This window comes from Mirounga angustirostris, unplaced genomic scaffold (assembly GCF_029215605.1).
Source record: "Mirounga angustirostris isolate CCGP_5_RB_7025 unplaced genomic scaffold, mMirAng1.0.hap1 SCAF_8, whole genome shotgun sequence".
Classification (NCBI taxonomy): domain Eukaryota; kingdom Metazoa; phylum Chordata; class Mammalia; order Carnivora; family Phocidae; genus Mirounga; species Mirounga angustirostris.
In genome coordinates this window covers 39,107,632-39,134,778 of record NW_026991716.1, presented here as the reverse complement: position 1 = coordinate 39,134,778, position 27,147 = coordinate 39,107,632, and the positions used below count along the sequence as shown (strand labels likewise).

The 27,147-nt window shown below is 48.9% G+C and overlaps 1 protein-coding gene across 1 annotated transcript in view; it reads right to left on the bottom strand.

Annotated features, from left to right (window-relative positions):
* Window positions 1–26,756, bottom strand: part of PTK7 (protein tyrosine kinase 7 (inactive)) — a 61,454-nt gene extending 34,698 nt beyond the window's left edge. Inside the window, exon 1 of the mRNA XM_045869967.3 lies at window positions 26,446–26,756. Coding sequence (XP_045725923.1) covers window positions 26,446–26,524 — 79 coding nt within the window. The 5' untranslated portion in view covers window positions 26,525–26,756. The remainder of the gene's footprint in view (window positions 1–26,445) is intronic.
* Window positions 26,757–27,147: the final 391 nt, after the last annotated feature.

Here is a 27,147-nt window from a genome sequence, read left to right as displayed (position 1 = left end):
AGAGTCTGGAGTCAGGCTGCCCGCACTCCATTTCTACCCTCCCACTCACCAAGTGTTATGTCCTCGGGCAAGCTGTCTACCCATGCGGTGCCTCTACTTTTGTATAAAATGTATAAAATAACATTATCTGCCTCACAGGCTTGTGAGAAGTAAATTCACATGTTAATAAATGTAGCACGTTTGGAACCGTGCCTCACACGTATTAAGTTAAGGGCTATGTGAGCCCTTTATTGTCCTTATTATGTTCGAGATGTTTTTTATCTTTTAGGAACTACATGCCATCACAAACATCCCTCACCTGGTGTAGGCCTTTGCGGGCATCTCTCTCATGCAGACCACTGGCAGTGGCAAAGTGCCCTGTCTGATCTGTCAGTCGCCCAATCGCTGCATCTGAGCGCAGCGGTTCTCTCTGAACAGACCCTGAGAGCCCCCTCATCACAGGACACAAACCTGTGGGGCTCCACGGTTCGAGAGGGGTTGCCCTGCATGGGGAAGCCCCACAGCGTAGCTGCCAATTGCTGGGAACCTGGCATTCGGTTGCCCGCTGCCCTAGGGGCCCGCAGGCTGTGCAGATGAGCAGCTGCTCAGAGTGTCCTTCACTCCCCTCCCAAAGATGCTCAAGTAAGAGGCACCTTGGACATGAACAAGAATCGGGAGAAGCGGCGCGCCTGGGTGGCTCAGTCGTTAAGCGTCTGCCTTCGGGTCAGGTCATGGTCCCGGGGTCCTGGGATTGAGCCTCGCATCGGGCTCCCTGCTTCTCCCTCTCCCACTCCCCCTGCTTGTGTTCCCTCTCTCGCTGTGTCTCTGTCAAATAAATAAAATCTTAAAAAAAAAGAATCAGAGCAAGCCTGTCGGGTGAGAAAGGATCCTGACCCTCGTGGTACAAGGCAGGTCTCTGGCCTCAAGGAACACAGCTGCAGTCAGGTAAGGGGAGCACAGTGTTTGTGTGCCGACTAATACCTGGTGATCAGCACTAGGCTGCAGCTTTCTGGTCCCGTAAGGCCCTCACAAGAGAGGCCTGGAAAATTCTATGCTTTGTAAAGGAAAAGACTACATAAAATAGGAGCTGTAAACAACTCTCAATGGCAAACAATACATTAGGAAAATTATTTCCAGCAATTGGCAGGAGAGGGACTGCTAGTCTTGATATATAGTTACAAATCAATCATAATAACTACTAAAATTCTAAAAGTAACATGGTCAAAACATATGAAGAGTTCTCAAAGCAAAAATTAATATAAGAAAACATTCTAAAGGCACCTGGGTGGCTTAGTCGGTTAAGGGTCTAATTTCAGCTTGGGTCATGATCTCAGGGTCCTGGGATGGAGCCCTGTGTCCTCCTCGGGCTCCCTGCTCAGCAGGGAGTCTGCTTCTCCCTCTCCCTTGCAATCCCCCCCCCCCCCCCCCCGTCCAGCTCATGCTCTCTGTCACTCTCTCAAATAAATTATTAAAAACAAAACAAAACATTCCAAAGCACTAGGAATCTAAGAAATGCAAATTAGAATAAGTTACTCTGCCCATCAAATGAACACCAAGATTTTTTAAATAGCACTCAACATTGGTGAGTATATGGAGAAAATGGTCTTCATGCTTTGCTGATGGGAGTATAAATTATAATTCCCTCCTGCAAAGTGGTTCGGAAATTGGACCAATTATTTTAAAAAATTCATGCCCTTCCTCATTGGAGAAGTGCCTGATTCCAGGTCTGGGGCAGGAAATGCACAAGACAAGCCTGAAACATCATCACATACAAGGGAACGTGCAAAGAGCAGTAAAGTCACATCAAACAGTTCAGGACCAGCTTGAAGAGGCTCCCACAGGCCAAAGACGGGACTAAGCATCCATAAGGGTAAGAACCACATGGACTTACACACACCAACTAAGTTAAAATCCATGACTTTTTTTTTTTAAAAGATTTTATTTATTTGACAGAGAGAGACACAGGGAGAGAGGGAACACAAGCAGGGGGAGTGGGAGAGGGAGAAGCAGGCTTCCTGCTGAGCAGGGAGCCCGATGCGGGGCTCGATCCCAGGACCCTGGGATCATGACCTGAGCCGAAGGCAGACGCTGAACAACTGAGCCACCCAGGCACCCCAAAATCCATGACTTCATAATGATGTTTTTAAAAAGCCCAAAACGGGGCACCTGGCTAGCTCAGTCGGTAGAGTGTGCAACTCTTGATCTCAGTTAGGTTGTAAGTTCGAGCCCCACGTTGGGTGTAGAGATTATTTAAAAATAAAAAAAAAACCAGGGGCGCCTGGGTGGCTCAGTCGTTGGGCGCCTGCCTTCGGCTCAGGTCATGATCCCGGGGTCCTGGGATCGAGCCCCGCATCGGGCTCCCTGCTCGGCGGGAAGCCTGCTTGTCCCTCTCCCAATTCCCCTGCTTGTGTTCCCTCTCTCGCTGTGTCTCTCTCTGTCAAATAAATAAATAAATAAAAATAAAAAAAATAAAAAAAACTGAAAAGCCTTAACGCCTTCCATTGGTCACCTCTGAATGATGTTAGAAAAACAACTTATTATTTTAAAAACTGGTTAAGCATCAAGCTTTATATTCCCTTTCTGAATAGCTACACCTCAGGAAAACCAGTCAACGAGGGGAGGTTTGTCTTTACAGGAGTATCCAGATGATAAATACCATATCACCATTTTACAACCCCTAATGAAATAATGGATCCAGCAATGATTATTGATGGTTGCTAATTCCAGAGAGACAACCAGATGTTACGTGTCTGCTGAGGGAAGTATACATGAAAAAAAAAATCGAATTGAGTCTGGTGAAGCCTCTAGACTTAAGTTTCCTTATTAAAAAGTTTAAGAAAATTTCTAGAATGAACTTGGAAAACAAGGAAGAAGTTAGGTAACAACATACCACCAGCTGAAATAATAACCATGAATGTACCTCCTGTGTCTTCTATTGCTCTCACAAATGGTTATTAAAACCTCCTATTGTTAACAAAACATTTCCTATGCTCACCACCTGTCCTCCCCACTAGATTCTAAGCTCCCTGAGCACAAGGGCTGGCCTCACACTCATCCTTCCCCTCCACCGCAGGTGCCTTGCCCATTGGGAGGTGCTCAGGGAGCACGAACTGATCTGTGGTGGTTTTACTGAGCCATATTTAGCTCCATTATCCCTGCATGATGTGGAATAAGCAGAGGGTCAAAGCCCAATATGGGATCCTCGTAGGCAATTATGTTAATTATCATTATTAATTCAACAAACATTTATCTAGAGCCTACCATGTGCCAAGCACTCTGCAAGACACTGGGGATGAGAGAGAAAAACACACAATTACTGCCTTTAAGTATCCCAGTATAGTGGGGGAGTCAGACAAGTAAACATGTAATTACAATAATAGCTAACACTTACTGCCCGCTTACTATGTCCTAGGCACCGTTCCAAGCATTTTAACCACACTAGCTTGTTAATGCTTACAACCACCCACTAAAGTAGATACTGCGATCCCCATTGTACAGATGAGGAAACTGAGGCACAGGGAGGTAAACAACCTGCTCAAGGTCACACAGCTACTAAGTGGCAAATGCAGGATTCAAATCTCAGGTCATCTGCCTGCAGAGGACACCCGATCATCATCAAGGCTTTACCACATTATCACACAATGTGGTGGGTGGATGCACAAGACAAGCTTTCTAACCCAAAGTGGGAGGAACAGGGGAGCAGAGAAGAATCCTGGAGGAAGGCTCATCAAAACAAGCTTTTCACAAGGAATGGGGCTTGGCAAGTACAAGACTGAAGCACAAAGACAAAGCATGGTCAGAGAACTCCAGGTAATTCAGGATGCTCAGAGTTTAAGAGGCGATAAGGGGGACCACAGCAAGAGGCCACTAGACACGAGTGCGGGAGAAGGCAAAGAAAGTGAGATATAAATTTACCCTGCTCAGGCTGTCCGAAAAAAAAAAAAAAAAAATCACCATGCCAGCAGGTCCCTGCCTCTGACAAGGTAGTTGTTAGTGTGCAAGACGGACTGAAAGAGCGCTTTGTCACGGAGAGGGCAGCAGGTGCACCCACAGAAGGCATGACTGTGGGATAATGCCTCATCTGTCCCATCCGCTTCCTAGGGCTGCTGCAACAAATTCCCACAACTGGGTTGCTTAAAACAACAGCTTATTCTCTCACAGTTTTGGAGGCCGAGGTGTGAACTCACAAGTGTTGGTAAGACTGGTTCATTCCGGAGGCTCTGGGCAGAGTCTATTCCATGCTTCCCTCCTAGCTTCTGGTGTTGCCGGCAATCCTTGGCATTCCTTGGTTTGAAGATGCATCACTCCAAGCTCTACCTCCTTCACGTGGCCGCCTTTCCTCTCTGAGTGTGTCTCTCTGTGTCTCTTCTTGTAAGGATACTTCTAGTCACAGAGGATTAGAACTTACCTTAATGGGGCGCTTGGGTGGCTCAGTCGTTAAGCATCTGACTTCGGCTCAGGTCATGATCCCAGGGTCCTGGGATCGAGGTCCGCATCGGGCTCCCTGCTCAGTGGGAAGCCTGCTTCTCCCTCTCTCACTCCCCCTGCTTGTGTTCCCTCTCTCGCTATCTCTGTCAAATAAATAAATAAAATCTTAAAAAAAAAAAAAAGAACTTACCTTAATGACTTCACCTTAACTTGATTACATCTGCAAAGTTCCTATTTCCAAATAAGGTCACATCCACAGATACTGGGGTTTAGGACTTGGACGTTAACCTTTTGGGGAACACAGTGCAACCCTGAACACCTGCTACTCTACCACTTGCTTTTTTCACTGTACGGTTAACTACAGATATCTTCCCGTGTCTGTCCACGTGGTTCTAGTTCATTCACTTCGACCGCTATGTATTATTTCACTGCGTCAATGACCCATGATCTATTTGTCCAGCACCCTAGGGAAAGAATAGGACAGATATGGCATTATCCCATAATAATCCCCAATTATGAACATTTGGATGGCTTAATATTTTGCCATTACAAACAATGCTCCAACTAAACCTCTCTGTACAGGCACCTATGTACACTGATAATGAGTGTTTCTGTAGGATGACTTCCTAGAAACAGAACCCCCTTGGACCAAGGAGAATACAATTTCCAGTTTTTAATAAATGACAAATGGCTCTAAAGGTTGTGCCAACTTATATGTCCTTCCCACACTGACACTTATTAATCTTTGTCAATTTGAGAGACGTGAAATAATGATTTGTTGCAATTAGCAATTCATTCGACACATTTAGTTTGTCCTTAATAAGATAAAGCAATCTTTCATGTGTTTACTGGTTAGCTGAATTTCTTATTGCCCATTTCCTTTTTTTTTTTTTTTTCAAATTTTTATTTAAATTCTAGTTAGGGGCACCTGCTCAGCGGGAAGCCTGCTTCTCCCTCTCCCACTCCCCCTGCTTGTGTTGTGTTCCCTTTCTCACTGTCTCTCTCTGTCAAATAAATAAAATCTTTAAAAAAAAAAAAAAGTAAAAAATAAATTCTAGTTAGTTAACATATAGTGCAATATTGGTTTCAGGAGTAGTATTTAGTGATTCATCACTTACATAAACACCCAGTGCTCATCACAAGTGCCCTCCTTAAGGCCCATCCCCCATGTAGCCCATCCCCCACCCACCTCCCTCCATCAACCCTTACTGTCCATTTCCTATTCAACTTTGTTGTCTACTTTTTTTTAGATTTTTTTTTTTTAATTTTTAAGTAATCTCTACACCCAATGTGGGGCTTGAACTCACAACCCCGCGATCAAGAGTCTTATGCTCTACCAGCTGAGCCAGCCAGGTGCCCCACGTCTACTTTTTTCTTTATTAGCTTGTAATCAATAAGATCAAGACTATAAGGCCTTTGCTGCATTACATGTTACACTTCTCTCTCCTGAGAACGGTCATTAAGTTACTGAACGCCTACCACGTGTCAGGCATTGTTCTAAGTGCTGGGGATACAGTAATGAACAAAGCAATGAAGGTTCCTGTTCTCAACTGTTAAACTTCTCGGAAGAAAAAGTGTTTGCACATGATTTGGGCTGGGAAATAAGGAAGTGAATTTTCACCCCTGGGTACTGAGTTCCTTCCAATTCATTTAAATACTGTCCTGTTTTCATCCATATGAGAGCCTTCTGGGGAGAAATCTACCCCTGCTCTCCAGGGGTCCTAGAAGGATCCACCAAGGAGCAGGGTGGTTAGTAAAGTGGAAGCAAGAATAGCTGAGCGATAGCTATGCCCCTTCCTTGGAGGGAAGAGCCACACCCCCAGGTGCCCACACCCTCAGGCATCTAGGGACAGGGCAATTAAGCCCCAGTGAGTTCTGAGAGCAAAGGGAGGAAGTTTGAAGAATAACTCCTCTCCATCACAGCAGAATGTGTGCCAGTAGATCCCCACTCTTATGAACCCCAGGGAGGGATGATGTCTGACTGGGCAAGTTGGCTCTGACCCTTCCTCCCCAACCCACTTAAGGGATCCACCCCCTTGCAGACAGGACACATTTTATATAGGTAGCCTACACACACACACACACATACATTCAGGGATGAATCAGACAAGCTAACACACACACACTCTCTCTCTCTCTCTCTCTCTCTCTCTCTCTCGGGATGAATCAGACAAGCTTATCCTCTTCAGATTTAAACCTTGTTCCTCAACCTGGTCTTTATCAGTTCAGAAAAGAGAAGCACACTGATTAGAGAGCCATGTAAGAGTGTAATATAAAATACTGTCAGCTCACATCTAATAATATGTTAAAGGATAATCTACTATTACTATTACAAGCTAATAAAGATGATATACTGATTTCCATCTGTCCAATTCCTGTGTCTGTCTTTCCCCCCGCCCCACCAAATTCAGAAGGAGAAGGATGATATTTAGACTCCTTCAACATACAGTTTCCATGATAACTGCTTTATGCCTGAATATTTTGATTTTTGACTTTGTGAATGTGATAAAGGTTTTCTTTGTATTTTCTAAAAGGTTATTTGCTGGTAAGTAGCAAACCTGGGTTTTGTGTAGTTTTGTATTTGGCCAAATGAGTGAACTCTCTCATTGAGTCTAGCGGTTTTCAGTTGATACATGAGTTTCACATGTAAAAATCAAGGCGCCTGACTGGCTCAGTTGGTAGAGCATGTGACTCTTGGTCTCTGGGTTGTATGTTTGAGCCCCATGCTGGGTGTAGAGCCTACTTAAAAAAAAAAAAAAAAAAAAAAAAAAAGATGCCATCTACAAAAAACCACTAACTTTATTTTGATTTTCATTTTTCTTACAGTATTATTTCAAGTAGAAATTCCAGGATAATGTTAAAATAGTAGTGATATTACGTTAATATAATAATGCCTTCTTTATTTTAATGAGAACAGCATTATAGGTTTTTTTTTTAGATTTATTTATTTATTTGAGAGAGAGAGAAAGCGAGCTAGAGCGCAGGGGGAGGATTAGAAGGGGAGGGAGAGAATCTCAAGCAGACTCCCCACTGAGTGAGGAACCCCACATGGGGCTCCACCCCACCATCCTGAGATCATAACCTGAGCCAAAATCAAGAGCTGGATGCTCAACTGACTGAGCCACCCAGGCGCCCCTATAATTTCATTTTTAAGTGTATGTGGGCTGTGGTTTAAAATTTTTTCTTTAAATGGGCGCCTGGGTGGCTCAGATGGTTGGGCGTCTGCCTTCGGCTCAGGTCATGATCCCAGGGTCCTGGGATCGAGTCCCACATTGGGCTCCTGGCTCAGCGGGGAGCCTGCTTCTCCCTCTGACCCTCTCCCCTCTCATGCTGTTTCTTTCTCGCTCGCTCTCTAAAAAATAAATATAATCTTTAAAAAATTAAAAAATTTAAAAAAAAATAAAATTTTTTCTTTAAAAAAAAATCAAGAATGGATGTTAATTTGTATCTCATGTCATTTTTGCATCTATTGCAATAACTTGTGTGACTGTGTCTTCTTATTTTAATGAATTCTATTTGATTAAACTACCTGTGCATTTTTGGAATGAATCCTTTAGTTGTGTATAGTAGATTATCCTTTAACATATTATTAGATGTGAGCTGACAGTATTTTATATTACACTCTTACACGGCTCTCTAATCAGTGTGCTTCTCTTTTCTGAACTGTCAGTCAGCATTTGGAAGCAAGGTTGTATCAACGTTGCGACAGGAGTGGGGTGGCCATCCACCTGTTCTTGGGCTCGGTGACAGTCTTTGCATCACAAAGCTCTATTTCCTCAGCATTTTTGAAATTTCCTGTCAATGCCTTCAGATACAACCGCTTTGAGTTTTGTTTAGTTGTTTTTACGATATTCCGACTGTTTTCAATAGACAACGGTCCTTAGTCATTCTAACGGTTCCTGAATAAACTTTGGTAATTTATATTTTCCTTGCGTAGACTACTTAGCATGGCATTGAACAAGGTAACCTGGGATAAATTTTTTAAATCTTTCCATCGCAATGATCACAACTGTGATTACTAGTAAACGTTTCCGTATGCCCTCCTCACTGAACAGTGAGCTCTGTCTCATTCCCTGCTACGTGTCCCCAGTGTCTCCCAGGTGCCCAGTATGCGCTCAAGAAATTGTTGTAAAGGGGCGCCTGGGTGGCTCAGTCGTTAAGCGTCTGCCTTTGGCTCAGGTCATGATCCCAGGGTCCTGGGATAGAGCCCCACATCGGGCTCCCTGCTCAGTGGGAAGCCTGCTTCTCCCTCTCCCGCTCCCCCTGCTTGTGTTCCCTCTCCCGCTGTGTCTGTCAAATAAATAAATAAAATCTTTAAAAAAAAAAAAAAAAAAGAAATTGTTGTAAAGCCAAGAATGAGGTTAAAGCCTCTTTTTCCTTTCTTGTTTTGCCTAATAGTGACCTTTTCTCTCTTTTTCTTGATTGGACTTGCCAAAGTTTTCTTTCATTATTTTCTTTCAGGCAAGGATCTTAAGTTATCAATTCTACATGTTTTCATTTCAAATTAATTTCAAAGCTGTATTTCGAAGAAAATAAACTTAAATGATTTCCTAAACAATAAAATAAATTAAGCTATTTGTCTAAAGGCAGAAAAAGAACAATAAAACAAACTTTATCGCTATCTTGGGTTTGTCCCAGGTAAAGAGCATGAAACTTTTTTATTCAATCTTCATTTTGTCTTAATTCAGCAGGAAACTTATTCCACTGAAATTTACCATCACCACTGACATATTTGTCTTTGCTTTTATCTATTTTACATTCTAATACCACAATGCTTCTTCCTTTGTTGTATGTATTGTGTTTTGTTTGCTTTCATTGCCTCCTAGGATCTACAAGATAGACCTCTTGCTTTTTAATTTGACTAGTATACTCTCTGTTCATTGGTTTCTTTATTTTTTGTAAAGATTATTTATTTATTTATTTGACAGAGAGAGAGAGAGAGAGAGAGAGCTAGAGGGAACACAAGCAGGGGGAGTGGGAGAGAGAGAAGCAGGCTCCCGGATGAGCAGGGAGCCAGATGAGGGGCTCGATCCCAGGACCCTGGGATCATAACCTAAGACAAAGGCAGATGCTTAACCGACTGAGCCATCCAGGCACCCCATTGCTTTCTTTTAAAAAAAGATTTATTTATTTGAGAGAGACAAAGAATGGGTGGGGGGCAGGAGAGGGAGAGAGAATCTCCAGCAGACTCCCCGCTGAGCGCAGAGCCCATCATGGGATGGGGCTTGAGCTCACGATCCTGAGATCATGACCTGAGCTGAAACTAAGAGTCTAACACTTAACCGACTGAGTCACCCAGGAGCCCCTGTTCATTGCTTTTTAAAATCTTGACTCTATTTCTCGAATTATCACTTTTTTTTTTTTTATCATTTTCATCTCACTGTACATTTTCCCCTGGATTCTGAGAGCTCCACAACTACATGGCATTGATTAGGTTAATTGTACTGCCCATTAGGCCCTTTAAAGATGATGCTGGAAACTTAATTCTGCTATTGCATTTGTGTTTCCTTATACTTATTCATTATCTCAGCCAGTCCCCTATTTATCTCCTCACGCTTCTTGGTCAGCTTCCTTTTGATCTTGGTCTGTTGCTTCTCATCTGATTTTTTTTTTTTATCTGAGGTTTCATAAAGTACATATCTTCTTGATGTTTTTGAGGAGGGAAAAAATAGATGCTGTCTTCAAAAAAAAAAAAAAATCACTTCTTTTTTCCAGCAGTATTCCAAGGGAGAAATGACAAGAACTGAACTAAGCCACGGGCAATGGGATGGAAGGGAAGAGCGACAAGAGCGATGAAGGGGACAGTAATAAATGGAGAAGCAGAAAAAACAAATCTAGACAGCCAAGCAGAGCCTAAAGGCTCCAAGCATATGTCCATGAGGAGTTGTAAGTGTCCCTGGAGCTCACCTGCCACAACACAATGGCAACACCACAACACCCCCACCCCCACTCCAGACAAACTTTCCTGCAAAGACCCTCACCAAAGCCTATGAGCTGGACATTATCATTTTCCTCATACAGATGAAGAAAGGAGCTCAGAAAAGTTAAATTGCTTCCAGAACTAGAATTCTGGTCTGTGGAATCCAACTTCTTGAGCAAACACGGAACATTGGGGATAGGGTTACCGGGCTTGTGGGAAAACAGAGGATGGGAACTCAAGCCACTAAGCTTATCATCAAGTTGGGGGTGACAAAAAGAATACATCTGATAGAATGGAAAATGAAGAGGAGCAGGTAATTCAGAGCTATGTGGTGTAGAAGACAGAACATATACAGTCTCAGAAATGAGGGAATGAGAGCCTTGGTGGGCGCTGGGCTACCACACTCCCAAGTTCTCTGGAACATCCCTGACTGGTGCTGGCTATCTTGGCATAATTATTAATAATGTCCCCGTCTGGACGATAAATTCTCTGGTCCCCCTAACAATGCTCCACATCTGAACCATGCTTACCAGTTTTCACACATTATCCCGTGTGATTTTTCACAGGCCTACTGTAGAGCGGTGATTCAGAAATTTGATCAAAGGGGTGCCTGGGTGGCTCTGTCGGTTAAACGTCTGCCTTCGGCTCAGGTTATGATCTCAGGGTCCTGGGATCAAGTCAGGGCTCCCTGCTCAGTGGGAAGTCTGCTTCTCCCTCTGCCCCTCCCCTTGCTCCTGTTCTCTCTCTCAAATAAATAAATAAAATCTTTAAAGGGGTACTGGGTGGCTCAGATGGCTAAGCATCTGCGTTTGGCTCAGGTCATGATCTCCAGGTCCTGGGATGGCCCGCACCAGGCTCCCGGCTCAGTGGGGAGTCTGTTTCTCCCTCAGCCTCTCCATCGCCAGCCCCCATGCCCTCTCTCTCAAATGAATAATGAATAAAATCTTTAAAAATAAATAAAATCTTTTTAAAAAAGAAAAAGAAATTTGATAAAAGCTATAAATTCCCACTTCAGAAAAATTACATAAATGCAGAATGTTGTACACAATTTTGATATGTTCATGTCCTTCGACAGAGCAGCTCCACTTCTGGGACTTTATCCTACAGACACGCAAGCACAAGGGCAAACGTAGGTACAAGGACATTTGTGATGGCATTGTTTTAAAGAGCAAATCCTAAGAAACACCCTGTAATCCCTCAGTAGGGAATGAGCGAAATAACCTAGGGAAGGGAGGTAGGGGTGGGGTGGGGCGAGGATAGACAGCACTTGCTTTCAGCCAAGCTTCCTCTTAAAATAGGTAAGAATCTTCCCGCGCCTCCCCCCGGCGGCCGCCGCCGCCCCCCCCGGCCACCGCCGTGCCCCCAACTCAGCAAGGTCCCATGGGAGGAAGAGACACGAGCTTGCTCGCAGGAGGAGGCTAAATAATGAATTGTAAGTGTGTGTTTTCTTTGGCCAGGGCAGTCTGGCCAAGCACTGGGGGCTGCTGGGCAAACATTTTTCATATTTTAGTAGCTGGCCTATGCCCAAAGCAGTCAGAAGTTAAGTAAGCTTTGAATGAGCTGCACCCATCCTCTCGCCCGCCCCAAGAATTCTTAATGAGGTTCTAAGGCAGCGGCCTACAGCAAACCCGGCGTGTTGCCTTAAATATCACTGGCCCTTCACTACTTTTAATGAATGCAAATGATTCAGCAACAAAACACTTAGCCCGGAGTGAAATCCGTCTTTGTGCGGCTGGTTTCAACAGCTTACAGCCCAGCTCAGGCAGGGCCCTACCGGGCAGGGGCCCAGCAGAGCCTGAGGTGCCCTGGCTAGCCCAGGCAGACCCCCTGCACACGGAGGGCAGCAAGCGTAGAAGGCAGGAAGTGCTCAGCAGGAGGGAGGGCCCCTCCCTCTGCCCCCCCACTCCACTTGCCAACCCGGCCACCAGATGCAGACCCTCAAACTCCACCTCTTTACAACTCTGGCTCCAGGAGAGGAAAGTGTGAGCGGGGAAACAAAAGGTATGTCTTTGATCTAATGAAAGGGGTTGGTCCCAGGCACCTCAAAGGCCTGTCCGGTCACCACACTTCCTGCATTCAAGGGCATTACACCCCAACGTGCCTACCCACCCCCTCCTCTTCACCTGATGCCAGGTACCTGGGGAAGAGAGCATCCAAGAACCTGAAAAGCTCACTTGGATCCATGCCCTCCTTCACCAACTTCATGGAAGCAACAAAAACAGAGGTAGTGTAAATAACCCAATTTACACCCTGTTTTCAGAATTCTCTTTTGGCTGCAAAAACTGAAAGCAATTTGTCAGGAGTCTAAGAACAACCTTTAGCTAATTTACTTCCAACCTAGGGCTCAGGGGGATCTGCCATCCCGTCGGCCCGATCAACACCTCTCCTCGGGGCTGGGGCAGCAGCCTGGGACAGAACAGGCAGCTGTTAACACCACAGCCTTCACCCCCACGGCCAGCAGCAGGCAAGAGACCCATGGAGGTCCATCCCAAGTCCTCTCTAGGTTCTTCTGGTCGTGGGTGTAAATAAGGAATCTGGGGTGTCAGAGCCAAACTGGGCAATGACCAAAGTGAGGACCACTGAGGGCCCACAGATATCTCTCTGGGTGCCTGAGATATAAAAAGGGCCCCAAAGTATTTGTTGACCTGGTTTGAAAAGAACCACTGCCTCTTTCAATCCTCACAGGACAGAGAAGCCGGGGAGACTGGCTTCCTCAGAAGAAAATTCACAATGAGTTTTAGAGGGCCTCCGAAATAAGTTTTGTATCACCAAAAATGCCTTTTTTGATGATATAAATACCAGTACATCAAAGGCTTTTAGGAGAAGAGCACTGGAATTTTCTTAACCTCAACACCATTCTTCCTGATTGTTCAAGACACATCAGCTACAATACCTTCTTCTTCTTCAAGACACTGTCAAAGGCGGCCAAAGGAAGCAAACACGGCATTCACGTCATACAGGAGCTGCGTCTCCTGGACCCTGGGACATCTGAGTTCTTGCCTTCCGAAAGTGATCCATTAATCAGACCCTTTCCTAGCTGGGCACACCTACTGAGGGCTAAAATTCTGGACAACAACCCAGAAAGAATGTATTCTGAAACCCCTATAAGGTAGAAGTGAACATCTGGAAGGCTTGGAGCGCAAATCTACACAGCAACCTATTTAAAAAAAAAAAAAAGAAAAAAAAGTTTTGCTCTTCACTTTCTTTCACTAATGCATATGAAAGAGATCTCTTTCTCTTTCTGTCTACCATCTAAACCCCAACCCCACAGCTAATCCATCCTACCATCAAATAAACCAGAACTCAAGCAAATGATGAACTCCCCAGCCTTTGGGCCACTTTTGTCCTGGAGACGGGAGAGGAAGGTGCCCTCAGACAAATGCTGAGGTAGCACAAAGCAGAACGAATAGCCCCAGTTGTCTCCACAAAGCTTGGATCAACCCCACACAACTGTGCAGCCTGGGAGGGGAAGGAAATGCAACCAGCTCCTGTCTTTTTCCTGCCCGCTCCCACTCACATCGCCTGGCACTTTCTGGGTCCCCCCTCTTTGGTGCTTCTCTGCATCCTTGCCTTGTTAATTACTCTCTTCTGGTTCTGTCTTGATGTGCCTACCAGACAATCCGTTCCTGGAGTGAGTCTCAAGTCTCCCCCAGAAATAGCCCAGCTTTTTCAAGTGGAGACTCTACCATCAGAAAGGCATTTTCTTTCCATAATTGACTGTTTGCCCTCCTAGGGACATCTGCCTCCTTCTCTAGACAATCTCTTGCCTTCTAAAGACTTTAAGTACCTCCCCACCCCCCAACCCTCTCACATACACGACCTAGGGTGATGCCTTATGCCTTAAGCATTATTTGTTATTTATGTGCCAGACGAAAAAGGAAAACAGTTTCTATTGAAAGTTACTGGTGGATGGCAAACAAAAGCAGACCTGTAAATAAATCACCCTCATCGTATGATAACTATCTTTTATGGAGCATTCACTCTATGACAGACTAAGTCCTTCCCCTACACTGAATTTCAAAGGAGTCACCAATTTTAAGATGCACTGTTATTTGTGTTATGCTAAAAGGAGATGGCCCCAGTTAAACTAAGACACAATACTACATAATTGACTATGTTACCACCAGGCTTCAAAGGTGTGAAACTGAAAGAAAAAAAAAAAAAGAGCACTTTCGAGTTGAAGAAAGACAGTATTATCATCTCACGGAATCCTTACAAGCACCCTAACGGAGTCGGAATTATCACCCTCATCTTACAAAAGGGAAACTGAGGCTCAGCGAGGTGAAGTGAACTATCTCGGGTCTCTGAGGGAGCAAGCTGTGAAGCCAGAACTCCCTTCCTAAACAGATTTCTGAATTTCCCTGTGCGCGGGCGGGTGGCACCCACCAGGCCTGGGGCAGATCATCCCCAGCTAAGCTGCCCCATCAAAGGCAAGTAACACTTGCTTGGCTGATTGCTAAAATCAGGGTCTTTTTGCAATTGCTCCTTCACAGATCTACTTCCAGAAACAACAACAAAAGGAAAACAGGTTTTCCTAGCTCCTTCCTCACAAAACTGGCTGGAAGTGAGGGGGGACCCCTCAGCCAACTTGTTATATATAAAGCACATTTAATGAGCCTTTCAAGCTGCGGGGGTGGGAGAAGGCAGGGTTCATTGGAAATCTGATACTTTGGCAGCCAAACGAGAGGGACAAGGCCCTCAGCATCAGCCCCAGGGGGATAAACACCATCTCAAACCTCTTTGTCTGCCAGAAGGAGATACTTCCGGGGGGGGGGAAGGGGGCGGCAAAGCTTTTTATGACAAAGCCCACCTAACAACAACCCTCTACCGGAGACCTGGCTGGGGTCTTTGTACAACCCACCTAACCATAAACCCTCTGTCCTTTCCCAAACCTGCTGGGGTCCCCCTACCCACAAATACCTGTGACCGCCATAAACGCCCTTAAACAGCCCCCGTTTACTGCCCAGCCTGCCTGCTGCTAAATGAGGGCATTTGTTTCAAATTTGCAAATACCGAAAGCAGTGGAAACCTAAGTCCACTCCTAAAATGAAATGTTCTGCATTCCTCCGGCCTGAAGCACCACGCTTCAAAAGCGGCCCTGGCTGTTTACTCACTGGTGGGGCTATTGGGAGAAGTGTTTCCCTGCTCCCGGAGGAGGCTCCTTTGATCCGGGCTGGGTGGGAAGGGGACAGAGAGAGGTGCCACCCAAGCTCAGGCCCGTCTGGGCCCACGCTCGCCGGCCTCCTTTCTGGACTGCCCACGGCAGCAATCTGGGGAAGTCTCCCAGGGAGGCTCACGGAGAGACAGGAGCAGGCCCGCTCAGCAGGACCTCTCAGACCAGGTTCGAGAGGCCCAGGGAACAAAGGTAGAGTTAAGAGCGAAAAAGGTACGCAAGGCCAAAGAAGCACCCCAGCCCTAGGCCAAAGAAGCACCCCAGCCCCTTACCCAGAAACAAAGAGGCCAATTCGCCACCCCCTTTTCCTGCACCTCACCAACAAAACTCAGGACACTTCTTCAGGGCAGGGTGCAATGTTTACTAAATAAAAGCCTTTTGTTTTAAGGAGTTTTCAGAAAGGAGGTGGGGGGGTGGTGGTAAAGAGAAGCCCGAGACCTCCTCCAGGCCCCCCGGGGCTGTTCCCTGGGGGCCCAGGCACTCCTCCTCCCCTGGAAGCTCCTCCTATAGGAGGCCCGGACCCCTGCGGTGGAGGAGGGGCCCGGATCACAGGCCAGATCACAGGCACAAAGCTGCTAGCAAGCTGGGCATTTTTTAAATTGGTCAGTTTAACAACTGGTTAATCTGCTAAATTAACCAAACAGATAGAATGGTTTGCTCTTTGTAGCTAGAGCTACAAGACCAACAGCAAATCTTCTCCACCGCCCCCACCCCTTTCCCAAGGCTGCAAGACAACCATTTTCTTTGTTTGTGATTTGTTTTGTTTTTCGGGTAGCTGGAAATGAACTTGGGATCTCAAATGCTATCCTAGCACATCTCCTCTCTAAGGACTTGCTGACCTGAAGGATCCTTCTCTCTCTCTCTCTTTCTTTTTTTTTTAACAGATGAGCTACACCAGAATCAGAACACCGGAGTATCACTTTGTAACCCTTCAGCGATGGGACCCAGGTTCCCAGGTTGGACCCTGAGAGCCTCGGAAGCAGAAGAACAAAACTCAGCAGGTCAGCCAAGAGCGGTTAGCAGCTTGGGCTAAAGGGAGATCTACCTGGCCGCAAAATGTGTACATGTTCCAGAATGTCAGAGGTCACTGTCCAAGCAATTCTGAAATCTCTTGAGAATTAAAAGGCTTGCCTCCAAAATCAGAAATGGAAGGGAAACCTACGTCCATCGCATCCCTACTGTGTGCCAGGGCCTGTACCACTAAGTGTGGGCCCATCCATCTACACAACAGTGGTGAGAGGCAGCACCTCTATTAACCACAGCAGCGATGACTCTATTACCACCTACGTGGTCTCTAGCACAGCATTACCCAGTATACACCTCCCAGCAGGCACACGGGTCTGGAATGGTGACGGCACCCCTGCAAGCCAGGGCCTGCAACTGCCCGCAACCTTCCAGAAGCACCAGCTGGAAGAGATGGAGGACTCCGCTCAAATCGTGGGGATTGGGGCGTCTGGGTGGCTCAGTCGTTAAGCGTCTGCCTTCGGCTCAGGTCATGATCCCAGGGTCCTGGGATCGAGCCCCACATCAGGCTTCCCGCTGAGCGGGAAGCCTGCTTCTCCCTCTCCCACTCCCCCTGCTTGTGTTCCTTCTCTTGCTGTATCTCTCTCTGTCAAATAAATAAATAAAATCTTAAAAAAAAAAAAAAATCGTGGGGATTGAGGCAGTGTTCTGGACTTCTAGATTACACAGTCTGACCGTAACTCTAAAAACTTTAGGATGTACACAAACCTCTGAATGGGCCACTGAAAACTGTAACCATGCTGTTTTGTAACAACAACAAATTTTTTAAAAGAGGGAGAAAATTTGGCAATCTTGAATGCTGAGGTGCAAAAGGTCTCTCCATGCGTAAAGTTATTGATCCACTCGCTCCTTATGTAGAAAGAGCAAAGGCTCCTCCACCCTCTGACTCTAACAGGGCTGCTCTTAAACCCACCCAGACAGTTATCTCGTCTGCCAAGTCCACTCCCCAGCGTTCACTCCACTCCAAGGCATGTGTTTGTAACACCTCATAGTCCCGAGGACATACGAGAACACAAAATCAGCTCTCCTACTTACCAGCTCTGCAGTTCTGAGCGGATCTTACTTTGCACCTCAGTTTCTTTACTTGTCAAATGCTTCCCATCCCTTGACGCTCCTCCCACCCCAAAACCAACCATCTTCATCCTGCCTGCCTCTGAGCCATGTTAATAAGATCAAATGTCAGTGTGAGTGAAAGCATTTTGTCAATTGCCATGGTGGGTACACTTGGGATTACAGAGGAGGCTCTCCCAAAGCACACCCAGCCACTTCTCCCAGCTAGAAGCCGCCCTTCAGTTGTTCCTGCTTCTGTGCAAAGGAAAAGGTATTCCTCGCCAAAGCACTAGTCCCTCGAGTACTTGAGGACTAACCAGGTAAGTTTCTGCCTCCTTTTACTCAGATAAAAACCCTTCTTTTGGGGGGGCACCTGGGTGGCTCAGTTGGTTAAGCATCTGCCTTCGGCTCAGGTCATGATCCCCGGGTCCTGGGATTGAGCCCCATATCGGGCTCCCTGCTCAGGGGGGAATCTGCTTCTCCCTCTCCCTCTGCCCCTCCCCCCTGTTCCTGCACTCTAGCTCTCTCTCTCAAATGAATAAATGAAATCTTTTAAAAAACCACACAAACTTTTTTTCCCCCTCATAAGAATTCTCTCCCAAACCTTTCTAGAATTTACCCCATTCCCCCTTGCACCCAAAGAATTAAACCCTAATACCCACATCACCAGTTGATCGAGTCTAAACACATCTGTGCCCACGTACTAGAGACTCCAGAACAAAATACGGCCCTTAAAGTCCTCTCCCCAAAACCAAGGGTGAGGAAGACGGCCTGTAAGGTATGACAGGAACACAGCTGGCGGTTGTGTATGGCAATACTGGGTCAGCCCCCAAAGGTCCCCACATTAAAGGTCTTCCAAGGTCTTGAGTCCTCAAGTTGAGGCCTGAGTGGCAGGTGGGACTTGTCCAACGTCACATGAGCAGTCTGGGGCAAATGTGGGAGCAGGGCCCATGTTTCCCTCCCAGTGCCTCCTGAGGAGGGACATACACTTCCAGGGTACCCAGACCTGGAGCCCAAGACCCATCTTTGCTACTGAAGAGATTCTACCATTACTGCAGGATTTCCTCTAAAACAGGAAAGCCTACGCACTTTACGTTGGAGGCTCCAGTGTGTCCAGGGAGAGAGGCAAGCCTGGTACTTCTTAATGAGATGTGGAATAAACTCTGAGCAGCCCCTCTTCCCTGAAGACTCAGCCAGCCTTCCGTATTAATTATTATATAAGGTGTTAGAAGCCTGCATGTGCAAGGCAGTAAAATCCTACGGTGGGGGGACGAGCCCAGAAACAGACCAAGATCCCAGCAGCTACAGACATATCCTGTGGAGCAGGTACAGCACTGGGGCCCCAGCCTCCCAGGCTTCTCCTACAGTATGGGATAAGCAGCAGTGCCCCAGCCCCCGACCACAGGAGGCAGGCGAATAGTAGAGAAAATGGCTCATCTAAAACAGATGAGAGGTCACCAAAATCATCTTGGCCCATCAGCTGAGAAGCAAAGGGCCACTCATTCCAACGGGATAGCCACATGTGACTGCACAGAGGGAGAAAGATGCTCAAGATGCCCAGCCAAGGTGTTAATACTGAAATACTGCCCTGGGTCCTGAGGCAGGGCTGCATTCACTTGGAGGAAGGGCGCCTATTTCTAATGCGCACAAAGGCACTCTATGAGCTAGCTGCTGGGACACCTCAGTCATCCCCCAAACAGACCATCATTCTCTTCACTGCCTCACCAACGGCACCCCAGAAGGGGCAAAAAGGAGCCAGTGTATCTCCGGGCGGAGGCAGTACATGCTAGTGCCCGCCCTGGCCTCCTTAACCACCCACAGCAAGAGCCGTCCATCCCTGAGCACACCACACCTCGGGAACCTCCCTATGGTATTGACAGAAGTTCACACAAGCTACCCAGAGTGACTGGGGGAAGCCTCGCAACCATCCCGTGATCACAGAAGCCCCTCCCTGGGCTGTTCTAAAAGTCAGCCGAGGCTGCAGGAAGCACAGTTCACTACCCACTCCCTAGAAGAACATCGGCACAAACAGGGAGACGGCGGCTCCGAACCAGCAGTGACCACTCTGGGAGAATCTGCTAGGAGGACAGAGGGAGAAGAGTTCCCACCAGGAAATGCAAAGTGCTTGTGCCCACCTTTCTGGGCCGCTGCTGGAATACTGAGACCCATTTAGAACATCTGCGCTCTCAAGTAAGGAAACCATTCCTAAAGCTGCCGGTCCAAAGCAACTCTGTCGAGCCCTGGCAAACCATTCTAGAGACAGAGGACCAGAAAGAAAGGCTGACACCCTAAAAGGAGACAAAGGGTCAGAGCAGTCTTTGGGAAGAGACATGAGGGCTGGCCAGAGGGGCTGCACCCCTGGGTCAACCATCTCCAGGGGGAATGCTCCCTCGACTTTCTGGAGGTGGGCAAGGGAGCAATCAGCAGCACTTGTACTTTGCAGATGAGGAAACTGAGGCTCGAAAGGTTAATTAACCAGCTCAGGGTCATGGGGCTAGGCAGCAATTGAGTCAGGACCAGAATACAGAAAAGCAGGTGTCACAGGACCACAGATGTTGCTTCTCCTCCTTTATCATGCATTCATGTGTGTGACGTTAGACAAGAACCAGCCAAGTTTTCAGACTCCAGGTCCAATGCCTTTATGTCATTCTGATCGGTCACCGCAGCCTACACCTACTAGCAATTCAATTCTCTCTCTTCTCTGAAGCCTTTCCCCTCCCCATTTGCTCCTGCTTCATGGACTTACTGTCCTACATGTTCTAGAATGGTCTTCTATTTAGCATTTTACCAAGTGGTGTCTTTCACTACACTTCATGTGATTCCCATCTCTCCATGGCGTCTCCTTCCTGCCTCCCGCCCCAACTGAGACACTTCACCCACAGAAGACCCTCAAAGACACTTGGAACTGACCCCATTCTAAGCCCCTCAACATCAACCTTTCTCATCACCACACCTGCACTTTATTTTTTATTTTATTTCTTTTTAAGATTTTATTTATTTTTTAGAGAGCGAGCGAGAGAGAAACAGCATGAGAGGGGAGAGGGTCAGAGGGAGAAGCAGGCTCCCCGCTGAGCCGGGAGCCTGATGTGGGACTCGATCCCAGGACCCCGAGATCATGACCTGAGCCGAAGGCAGACGCTTAACCATCTGAGCCACCCAGGCGCCCCAACCACACCTCCACTTTAACTGACAAACCCCTTATGGCAACCCAGGGGTTCTCAAACCTGAATGTCGGTAAGAATCTCCTGGGAAGCAATTTTGTTTTATTTTACTTCTCCCGGGAAGCAATTTTAAAACGCAGTTTCCTTCTGAGATTGAACTGGGACTGGACTTGCTATTCAAAAACTGCGACAGAATCTAACAAATAAGCAAATAAAATACCTTTTCTGCCTCCTTCCCCAATGATTCTGATGGGCAGGTCTGCAGTCAGGCCCAGACGGCTCAAACTTTAAATAGGTCCTCTGGTTATCTGCCTTTCCACTGTATTACCTGGGCTCTGGACCACAAATCTACATCTTCCTGACACGTGACTCACCATCCCTACCCCACGACTCAGGGCCTAGTTTTCAGAAATTAAAGACACCCCCCCACCCCAACCCAGCAAATGCATATCCTCGCTCATCAGGCTCTAAGGCTCTGGCAGGAACTCGGGATGGGCAGGACACCCGGTAGGCTGTGTCCCACTCACCTGTGTATCCCTTCCCCGGAGCTTGGTGACCCCAGCCCCAGTTGCAAGAGGGGCAAGGCGCCTGCGTGTGTCCGCCCTTCCAACAAAGCTTCCTCCCTGGCCCACGGCTGCTTGTGCAGCATTACCGGGAGGGAAATGGCCTAAACGCAGAGAAGAGGATGGAAAAAGTGACATACTGCAGAGGGCTTCCTCAAACCACGGATTAGCTGTAACAGCTCCTGGGCCAGCTCCACAAAGCGCCAGGGGCTCGGCAGGGCCCAGTGTGCACTCCGCGCTGAGCTCGGAGAACCCCAAGACAGGACTCTCACCCAGCCGCCACGGTAGAACTTCCACGGTGTCAGGGACAAGAGGACCAGGCGATGGGGGGGAGGGGGGCAGAGCAGGAACCCAGGAGAGAGGCAAGGCGAACGCTGGCGCCAGCAAGCGTGGCCCTGAGCCTGTAACCCCACCACGTGGCTCCGCCAAGGGCGGCGCCAGGGGCACAGCCACCAAGAAGCATGTTACTGAGGTTCGGGCCAGCAGAGAGGCTGGGGGGTACAGACCAAGGGCACCCAGGCCTGTTCAATGACCCTTTCTTCTGGCAGGAGAACACCCAAGACTGAATCCCTGGCCCCAAACCGCTCTTGGCTCAAATATTAGAGTCTGAACCGGCCAACATCCATCCCAGATGAGTGTCACGGAAGCTCCACTGGCTTAAACACAAACTCACACAAAGCCCCGCACTCCAAAATACGAAGTCCTCCGAAGACTTAACAACACTACAGCACCGAAGCCCAGCACAGACGCTGCTGCCTCCCTTTAGGAATCAAATGTATTCCTGAAAGGTCATCCGCCGACCAAATTTCTGCCTCACAAATCCAATTTCTCCACTGCCTTTCGTTATAAAATGAGCATATGCTCGAGGAAAAGCTGAGGTTCCAAGAGGAAGTGAGCACCACACATAACGCTGCGTACCTTCCAGAGTCCCACGTTTAATGGACAAGTTTCCTGACAAAATCTAAATCAAATTCAACCCAAAGTGAGGTAATTTTTTTTTTTTTTTTTGGTGAGGCAATTTTTACCTGCAGACATCACACCAAAGAATGTTCACAGGAATTAAAAGTTATTTAAGGTAAATCTTCAAATACTGTGCAAGATCTAGGGCCCCTAATTTGAAAGCTCTGCACCTCAAGTTTCTCTATAAGGAGACCAGGACTTGGGGCACCTGGGTGGCTCAGTGAGTTAAGCGTCTGCCCTCGGCTCAGGTCATGATCTCCTGGGAGTCCTGGGACGGAGCCCTACATCAGCTTCCTGCTCAGTGGGGAGTCTGCTTCTCTCTCCCTCTCTCTCTCTCTCTCTCTCTCTCTCTGTCTCCCTCTGCCCCTCCCCACTGCTTGTGTTTTCTCTCTCAAATTAAAAAAAAAAGGGGGGGGAGACCAGGACTCCTGGAACTATGGGGTGCAGTCACCTGGGTAGCTTATTCAATGCAGATTGGGTTTCTGATTTGTGCTCCCAGGCGATGTTGATGCCACGCTTATTTTGAGTGGCCCCTATACAGTTCACCATTTTTGAAGTGTGGCCCTTTGAGGCAGGTCAGCTTCGTATGTACAGGTGGTTGCCCACACCCAGAACTCTTGGAGAAAGCCAGAAGCCCTGCCACATCACACTCTGAAAACCACCACAGAGAACAGACAGCCCAGAAACAGGAAGGTCTGGTCCCTTGATTCGGTCAAGGTAGAACAGGCACAAGGAGGAACAACAGGCAGCCCCAACCCAGAGAAGCTGGGACACAAAAGACCCCCGAAAGCCAAGAGGCAAAGGGGACGTTTACCCTTGCCCTTGATTACTCTGCCCTGTACCCAAAAGGTTCATTCACCTTTTTAATAAATCTAGAGAAGGACCCATTATAAATGATCCCATAATGAATTCTACAAGGGGGAAGCGCTTTACTTAAAACTCAAAATGGGGCAAAAATATGGATGTGTCCTGGGCGCCTGGGTGGCTCAGTTGGTTAAGCGACTGCCTTCGGCTCAGGTCATGATCCTGGAGTCCCAGGATCGAGTCCCGCATCGGGCTCCCTGCTTGGCGGGGAGTCTGCTTCTCCCTCTGACCTTCCTCCCTCTCATGGTCTCTGTCTCTCATTCTCTCTCTCTCAAATAAATAAATAAAATCTTTAAAAAAAATATATATATGGATGTGTCCTAAGAATGACACAGTCCAAAAGTTCTACAGGCCTCTTTCTGGCAGGAGAACGGGGACAGCTTTGGGGAGGAAGTGGGGCTGGGCAAGAGAGAGATGGGCCAGGCAACACACACCAAGGACTGGCCCGAGAGGAAGGAAAGGGCTGAGAAACCACACCTGTTTCAGGGGACGGTAAATTGACTCGTTGGGTAGCAATGAAAGGCTCCAGTAGGTGGAAAACGTTTCTTGTTGGGGGTGACTGTGAGGCTGGAAAAGTATGTGGGAAGCATACCTCAGGAGAGGGAAGAACGAGAAAACGGCCCTTTATAGACTTCATTACATTTAATCCTCCGCACAACTCCAGGAAGTAAGTCCCTTTACAGAGGAGGCAAACTGGGAGGTCACGAAATTTGCCCAGGGCCACAGGGCCTGTCAAAATTTGAGTTGCTGTTTTGCCAAATACTTCGTCTCCCCTGCCTGAGCTCTCTCCACCACTCAGCCCTGCTCTGAACGCCAGGAGTGTGACTAGATTCTTCAGCAAGCGATGTACAGAGATCACCCTTGCCCTCCTGCATCCCAACGACTGAGGAAACCCATCACTGATAAAAGCAACTCCTAGGCCTGAATGACAGGCTGCAGAGCCTCGAGGAATCTGCAGGACAGCTAGCTCTTAATGTGACAACTCAATCTCCCCTAAGACACAAGAGCCTGAAAGGAAGAAGGGGGGGAGGGGATGACAGGAATGGGTAGTGACCACAACTGACCATACAAACAGCTGGGGCTAAGAATCCCAGATTTCCAACGTCAAGCCCTCTCCTCCCCCTCCACCGTATTTATCACGACAGGAATCTCAAAGTTTGGAACACTACTCAACCATTTACAGCATAATTACCCAAACTTCAAAATGGTCCAATCCACAAACCAAGCTAGCCTAGGTCCCTCACTCTGGCCTTATTAACAGCAGGGTCTCACTTAAACTCCAGTTACTGACACAGTTAAACAATGAGATGGAAAAATTCTACTGTAATCTATTAAAAAAATCGTTGCCCCCTGAAGTCATGCCGTCCCGGGGTGGGTTGAGTCCCGGATTTCACTGGAAGACAGCAGGCGCCTCGGTCCGGGCTGAAACTGTTTACAGCATATGGACAGGTTCCACACCAAGGCACATTTGGTGGAACTGATTTAAGGCTCTCATTAAAATGTTCCTTTGTTGAGCACAAGACATCTCCCCACCCCCAGAGGAGATTGCAGACCTCCAGTCCCAAGCCCTCAGCCTGCCCTAACTTTCCCCCACAGGAACCCCCCCCCCCACTAAACACCCATCATCGGATTAACATCAATTAACATCAGAGTCCTCGTCTCATGGAAGGAATTTAGGAATTTAGTATTTGTTGAACAAGGACCGGGTCTCCACCAGAATCTCCCCTTGACTCCAGAACTCTAAACATCAGCAGTGAAGACAGCCAGATCAGGCGACCCACACAACCCAAACCCAAACAGCCACCAACCTAGGAAGCCTATGAGCTGGGGCTGCTCGTCCATATGGCTGGGCCCCCGATCCTGGCTGCACAAAAAAACTTCCATACTTCCTCTGGGAGCAGATGTGCGTTCTGCCACGAGCAATAACCACCCTACACATCACAGGGAACACAGGGCAGCTCCAGAAACACCTCCTACGAGTCCCAGGAGCTTGTTCTTACCTCTCCGTCTTGGGTTCCAATTACCTCTCCTTTTAAACTAGGGCTGGGGGAGATGTTAAGTCCATCACCACCAAAACCCCTCACCAGCTGGCAAGCCAGGGAGACGTCAAAAAAGGCAATTCTCTACCCCCACCCGCCCTATGGCCACTCTTCCAAGAAAGAGGAAAGTGATTAAGCTAGGACCAGGTGTCCTGGGCAGAGTTCCCCCCCAGAAAGGGCTGCTGCCAGGATCATCACCAAAGATTGTGTGTTGTGGGTTTCTCTGGCGGGGGGGGGGGGGGGGGGGGGGGGATGTTTCCAATCCAGGCCGTTTGTGGTGTGCAGGTAGCTTGGTGCTTTCCTGTAAAGCACTTCAACACCTCAGTGGTGACTCTCAGGTGTGACCAAGCCAGGAAATAAAGGCGGCCGGGGGGAGGGGGGGCGCCGCGGGGAAGGGGGGGTCGGGTCCTGTCTGCCCTGTATATATAAGCCACACCCTCATCAAAACGCTGAGGCCCTCCAAGAAAGGGCAGAATGAACTCTTCTTGCCTTTCTGCCCGCAGAATGAGAGATTTCTCTTTCCTCGGTGCGGAGAGACAGGATGGAAATCCAGGAAGGAGCAGAACAACCCCGTCCGCACCTTTGCAGGCCGGCCATGCCCGATTTTGGCAGCGGCCTTCACACATTAGTCACCACGACAGCCTCGGACTCTCCGCTCCCCAGATCCGACCCGGCTGGGGGTGGGCTCGGGCCCAGGAGCTGGAGGAGACGGGGCGGCCCCTATTTCTGCCTTTCTCCCGCCCGCACCAGCAGGGCCACCAAGGGTCCCAGCCTGGCCCGGGAACTTGGAGGAGGGAAGCCGGGAGCGTCTGGCCGGCGTGGGTAACAAAGCTCCGCGCTCTGCGCCGCGCAGGTCGGTCCCGCATCCGGCCCCAGGCCGGCCCCCCTCACCTAGGCTGAGACTGCTGGGGGGGACTCCCTCGCCGCCAGCCACCTCACCGCGCCCCCCTAAGTGGGGAGGGAGCCGTTTCCCTCCCGAAAAGAAACTCCCCACCGGGGCCCGGGAGCCAGCAACTCCCGGCAGTTCCCGAGAAAACTCTCCGCTCAGGCCGGGAAAACTCTGTGGCGGCTTGGAAACGCGTCCTCGCGGCGCGAAAGAAGAGGGGCCCGGGCGAGTCCGCGGGGGCTTCGCCACCCCCGGCGCCGGGACCTCGCGCCCGCCTCTCCACCACTCCAGGGTGTCTTGCCCGGCCCAGCCGCCCAAAGCCACCTCCCCGGTACCCCCTCTTGCCCGCGGGGCTCCCGCGCTTCCCGAGCCCCGTTCCCGCAGCTCGCCGCGACTCACCGCCTAGCAGCGGCAACAGCAGGACGCTGAGCAGGGACAGCCGGCGGAGGCTGCTCGGGTTTCCCGGCGCAGCTGCCATCGCGGCAGGCTCGGGAAAAGGAGCCGACCGGCGCACGGCGGGCGTTCGAACTGCGCTCCGCGGCGGGCCCGGGGGGCCGAGCGCACGGGAGCGCGGGCGCCGCTGCAGCAGCCGCAGCCGGAGCCCGAGCCCGAGGCGCCCCGAGCCGGAGCCGCGCGCCCCTGAGACCTCCGAGCCCTCGCGCGCCGCCGCCGCTTTTGGTGCCGCCGCCGCCGCCAGGCCCCGCCCCGCGACGCCCCCTCCCCGCCGGCCGCCGCGCGGCGCCCCGCCCCTTCGACGCCCCCTCCCCGTCGTGGCGGGGAGGAGCTCGCAGTAGGGGGAGGGGTCTGGAGATGGCTAGGGGACGGAGGGAGGGAGGCCCTGGGGAGTGCGGGGAACCTGAGCGAGGTAGGGGAGCATAGGCTGTGCCTACCGCCCATTCCGCAGGGACGCGGGGAACCAAAGTGACTTTCGTGGCCCCTGGAGAGGATGGTCAGTTCTGGGCCTTCCTGGGGGCTCTGACAACAGTTCCCCCCAAATTCCTTGGGTAGGAAGGCGAAAGGCTCTGGCTCACTTCTCAACGACCTAAAATCCTGAGGGAGACCTAGAACAGAAGGGTGTTGTTGATATCCCCAAGCAAGGTA